The 6,000-nt window shown below is 41.6% G+C and overlaps 1 protein-coding gene across 4 annotated transcripts in view; it reads left to right on the plus strand.

The window, feature by feature from the left end:
- LOC124266212 (fibroblast growth factor 2-like) overlaps positions 1–5,681 on the plus strand; it is an 82,906-nt gene extending 77,225 nt beyond the window's left edge. For all 4 annotated transcript variants that reach the window (XM_046701022.1, XM_046701020.1, XM_046701021.1 and 1 more), the window contains exons 3-4: positions 3,786–3,889; positions 4,418–5,681. In XM_046701022.1, the coding sequence (XP_046556978.1) occupies positions 3,786–3,889; positions 4,418–4,642 (329 nt within the window). In that variant the 3' untranslated portion in view covers positions 4,643–5,681. The remainder of the gene's footprint in view (positions 1–3,785; positions 3,890–4,417) is intronic.
- The last annotated feature ends 319 nt before the right edge of the window (positions 5,682–6,000 follow it).

The raw sequence follows: 6,000 nt of genomic DNA on the forward strand, positions 1-6,000 counted from the left end.
GAAATAAAAACTGGCATACCGGATATCGTCTGCTTGCCTTCATTTACGTCACGTGACGTGCCTTTCGGAGCAGACGTTAAATATTACGTCATTAAGTACCTTATATCATGTAATCGATCAAAATCTTGACAAATCGATTCCGCACGGGCGTGTCTTAATGGTTGCACCTGTCAGATTTGTGACATGAATCTAAAAGTCGCCTGTCATTAGAAATAAGGAAACGTTCTTCACGCAGAGAGCAAGGCGTGACTACTAGTCCCATAACAGACATCGACGCTACAAGCTTACTACATTACTCTACTATGGGACCGTGTCATTATGGCTCTGTAGTATTCAGGGTCACACTCACCCCCTTGGGTTAATTTTAGACGTCAATTACCGACTGAAATAGCTATATTCCCTGAATACACTCTGCGCTAACATTCCTACAATCGTTTCTTCCACTGGTCGTGTATTTCGAATATTGCACTCACTTAGAAACATGATACGAATATCAACTTAATACTTAATATTTCCCATTTGGAATTTCTAAATATTTTTACATAAATACAATGCATCTGGATTATTAAAGGAAAGTTGGATTTGTCCTTGGGCATGTCTGCAGCTAGTCTGTCCTACAATCCCTGAACCACATTATTTTCTCTTCCACTCACCCTTCCTGCAGTGCTAAAGCCCTAAATGAAGTAAGTCTATATTTCCCCAGTTTCAGGTCCTGAATCTCCTAACTCACATGGGCTCCTTTTCAATTTAAATTGGTTTATTTGTTGCTACCGAAGTTATATATATTCAGGGACTAAGCGTTAGTCTAATCTGTAGCCTGTTGTCAGTACACGCCATTCGATGCCATCAGAAAGCAAGGCTGAAATTTATACGCGCTGACTTAAACCAACTCCTGATGTTACATTAATAGGCGTTATGTAAGTAGGGACCCCGGGGGTTTGGGGTAGTGGCTGTGGTCTCCACGGCTTGCCTGTGATGTTAGGCGGCCGGACACGGCCTGGGAACTTGTATACAGGGCCTGTTTACATGCAAACACAGCCTCTGACAATATTATCCCAGTCATGACCAACTGGCCTTGTTGGTCAAGGTAAACGTTCCAGTCTTATTGGTTTGTGTCGTGTTCTATTCCTGAGAAACACTAGCGTTTCCTTGTTGATTCAGTGGTGTCAACAGACCTGTCGGTTTCCGTGTTGTACAATCGGGAACATAACAGAGGCGATACTCAAGGTTATAAAGGCGTGACAGTAACAACGTTATGAAGTTGGCTCACAACTTACCTTCTTCGTGTCAAATTTGTATTTTCATACAAGACGTCTGAGGCAGTTAATCCAAAGAATTGAAACACATCTCCCGAATGTACACACATGTCACATGACGTATAAATCGCACAGATGTCTGATATTTCTCCCATCCAACCGTTAGGAAACTTGAATTCTTTAATTCGAAGTCATCGGTTAGGAAACTTACTTCGAAATGTAACAAATTAATAATCTTATACGAGGTGTTCAAACCGACTGTTCTGTTCCACGTCGGCCATACAAATATGTATGTAATTGTCTGTGTAATGACAGCTCATCTAATGACTATACAATGTATTTGGGGTGATAATGCAATCGTCTATTTTTATCGATTACAGAGGTTCCTAATCAGTATCATGAACACACCATGTTGGCAGCTTGTCTATATCAAGCAAGGGCATGTACATATCAAAGGGACTGTAGATCACTCGTTCACCTTGCCTAGTTTGACATGTTGCCTACGTACATTTGGCGCGTGAATTTCATTGTCGGCTTATTGGATATCACATCACAATGCCCTCTACGATATCAAAGGATAGATTACGCAGATATGCATTCGTGATGTGTCAAATATCTTTCGTTTGTGAAACTGAAAATTTGAAGGTGATTACTTGGGTTATAAATGTCGCGAATAAGACATTGAGTGATTGATCGACTGTTTATGATCATTGATGGTTCGATGTATGTGTGTACACAAGTATATATTTCTCCTACAACCTTCGTATGTTTTTATGTTGTTTATGCTATCTCGTAGCTCGATTTTTCTACACCTGTCATGACATATTTGTATTGTCAGTTTCAACGTGTCAGGATGAACCAGTTTAAACCAGGGTTATGAACAGGGGTTGTTTGATTTCTTCTTTGAACACAGTTATCTACTGTCGAGCACCGTTGTTATCGAACTCTGATAACTCGATATCTCGGTTGTCTCGATATAACATTTCGGTCCCGGCAATATCCTTCATAATTTATCATTTATCAAGCTCTTTTAACTCGATACGGATGTCTCGATATTTCGGATATCTCGATATTACTCCATGGTTTCAAAAAGCAAAACTACCCTATTAACTGGATGTACTTACATATCATGGTCACTATTGTATGTGGGTGCATATGTTAGTGAATCCGATCTAAGGTCCCGATCCACAAAACGATCGTAGCGCTACGTCATTCGTAAGTCTATGATAAACTATAGAGTTACGACAGGTCGTAACGTTACGAACGCTATGTGGATCGGGACCCAGGAGTATCGGCAGACAAACTGCTACACTAGTCCATGTAGATTTATGGAGTGTACGGTTGGGTTTTTTTCATCTCAATAAATGCTTCTAAGTGCACACCGCAGTAAGCTTTCCTGGAATGTTCAATGAGATCTAGTGTATGGAGCATGTTGGCGGCAACAAAGCAGGTAGGCTTGCCTGTCAGTCCCGTGACATGATTTTTCTTATTTGATATATACAAGTAAGCTCTTCAGTGTGCGGGGGAGATGTTTGTCATCAACAAATATAGTTCTAAGTGGGAGTACCCCGATCCCTCAGTGCAGATACCTACGCGTATTTCTCAAACGTGATTTGATTTTTTTCTGTCGCAGAGTGATCTATACAATCAATATTTCATATATTCCTACTTGATTTATTACACGGTCGACCTCGGGTATTTCCTCGACGTAAGTACCGATTTATCATGAGATTGCCTCTTCTTGTCTTGTCTCCGGATCGGAGAGATAGTTGAAATTAACACCCCGGGAGCAATCCCCAGGCCAAATGGCCGTGTAGTCTGATTAAGCGAGACTTCGTAAACACTTATACTTAATCACTCGATACGATTGATGTAAGTCCTTCCACAAACAAACATGTCAGCTTATTATGGATTGTTGCTGTTAAGAACTACAAGGGCATATCAAAGATCGAATGTCCTCCAGTTATCTTGGTTCGTCAACTGACCCGAACGATTTCGAGTGACTGACAGCGACGTACATGCAACGGCTTTTATAAATATATACATGCTGTATACCGCATTTGACATTATGTATCGTGTTATCAACCGAACGTGATAAGATAGTCAACCGTTTTGTTATCGGCCAAATACAATGTAGGACGTGTACCGAATTAACGGAACTGATCCGGACAAGGGAGATAACCCCTATCGCGTATATCAAGGTCACGTGATCGCATGTTTAGGTTTTGGGAACAATGAGCACATTCATTTTATCCGTGTGTAAACATTATCAAGAATGCCATTCATATATGTGAGCAGAAACTGAGATGTGTGTGAACAAGCGGGTATAACGGATGATTATGATATTCATCTGTATGGACATGAACACTGGCCATTTGTGTCCAGTCTTAACCGAACTTCCGCTGATTAAACAATCAAATGATACGTTGCTATGATTTGCGACAAGAGCTGAATTGTTTCCTACTTAGTTTATGAACTTGAAAAATGTTTCCGAAATTTGAAAAATAACCGCCGTTTTTTTATTTCCAGCTGTTCTTATCATGACAAGTGGAATCAACAAAACTGTTGCCATGAAAGGAAAACACGCAAACAAGTTTCTGTGCGTGAATAACGACTCCAAGGTGTATGCAAGTGTGAGTATCACTTAAACAATCTCTTTTAACATTTCAGTCACCAACTAAATGAATTATACAAAATATTGGTCCGTGTTGTGCATTTTACTTTTAAGACCATCTTGAGTTTTAGTGCCTCCAACGATAATCCACTCAAACGGATCTTTTCAGGTTCTTACCGTTTTAAGACCAAAACATATATTTCATATTTGATATTTTATTGCTTGTTTAACGCTGATAATCATCGTTTGTAGTGAAGTCAGGTAACCTAATGGTTAAAGCGTCCGTTCGTAACGCTGAAGATGCGGGTTCGTTTCCCACATGGGTACAACGTGTGAAGCCCATTTCTGGGTCCACCGGTGTGATATTGCTGGAATATTGCCAAAAGCGCAAGACACTCACTCACTCACTCACTCACTCACTCACTCACTCGTCCTATGCCAGGATTTGATTCAGCACATGGGGTTAAGGCATTTTTGGGCGCCCTTTAAGTAAAGGATACTCTTCCTTCTCATTTCTAGTTTCTAATTAGTTGCTGTTTTTCTCCAGGATACGCCGAACGAACGCCACTGCTATTTTGTGGAAGAGTACAACACCAACGACTACAACATGTACCGCCACTCCTTTCACCGCCGTGGCGACCGGAAGGTCTACCTCGCCATCGACGACGATGGCACTATTAGGCTCGGCAACTCTACTGACAACATGAGAATATATTTCTTGCCGCTCGAACCAAAAAAAAAGACTCTGTGTCAACCCATTCATCTTTGGTGACGACAACAACTACGGTGGTGACAACAACTCTTCCAACGTCTACGGTCCCACCTGTAAAGCGGAGACTTGAAAGAACTCGTAAACGCCGGCGACGGTGGTGTAAACTTTTAATTAGAGGTCGTTTAGAAAAAAAGCCTGATAAATATAAGGACAGGTGTAAACATGATTGTGAAATTCTTCATAAAATGTTGGACAATCCTAAGCGATACAAGAGAAAATGTGAGAAACAAAGAAAGAAGAGAAGAAACAGGAACAGAAAAAAGCGAGGTCGTGGTCGGGGTCGTGGATCGCATGGCCGCAGACCCACCCGCCATGACCACGAGAATAAGAAAAGGAACCGCCACAATCGGGGACGAGGACGTGTTCGCCAAAGGACTGTAAAGACGACGTCGTCACAAACACATAACGACAGCGTTACGTGACGTGACGTCGTGGTCAATGTTGGTAATTAAATGTCCCCTCTAAAATGTGCTATGAAGGAGTCAAGTTGTGGCCCGGAAATGGTACCTGACTTCCGGTTCCGGTCCGAGACGCAAGCCATGTGTGATAATTTATTGTGTTTGACTGTCATGGAAGCGAAGGGATATGACATGGAACAAAAAGACATCGTTTCTTGGATTGTGTCAAAGAACGTCTTTGACACAGTCTTGTACAAAACCGTCCACATCATATTGTTCTTGCCGGCCATGTGTCTGAAGCCAAGGTGGACATTCTACGCATGTGTGAAGTGACGTATTTTCACGTGCCATCTCTACGCTGACATGTGACTCCATGTCACCGACCCACAGAACAGTGTGTCAGTTGGATTTGTGTACAATTATGTAACATACTCATCCTTCGCCAAAGTCACCTCATACTTAAATCATAATTTCATTGATTTAATCATCATACTCATTCGGCACCTCTTAAAATTTCACCTGAATCTCTGGAGCAAAGAGATATAGTTATTTTCCGAAAAGACATTGAACGTGCAATAACCGAGCATGCTCGACATACCATTAGCTGTATTATTATATTATATTGTACATACCATGAAAAATCTCTTGTTATTTTTCCATTGCATAACGGAACTAGTCCACAGATTCAATGCCTGTTACGGATCCAAAGCCTCCAGGGTGCTATTGTACAGGGTGGTGTGTGGACTTGTGCATAGAGCTCAGGTCACAATCAGGTGAAGTTAAGCACGTTGGGTGCGGAGAGTCCTTGGATGGGTGACCGTATTTGGCAGCTTGAGTCCTGAGAGTTTCTAGGACGTCAGTCCTGCCCCACAACGAAGCACTTGTCATACATATAGGCTCACCTTAGGCAATCGAGTTTGTTAAAAATGACCTGTTCTCCCAGCAGAAAATGGGTACCCG

The sequence above is a fragment of the Haliotis rubra genome, unplaced genomic scaffold (genome assembly GCF_003918875.1).
Source record: "Haliotis rubra isolate DU_JTF1 unplaced genomic scaffold, ASM391887v1 Scf124, whole genome shotgun sequence".
Lineage (NCBI taxonomy): Eukaryota > Metazoa > Mollusca > Gastropoda > Lepetellida > Haliotidae > Haliotis > Haliotis rubra.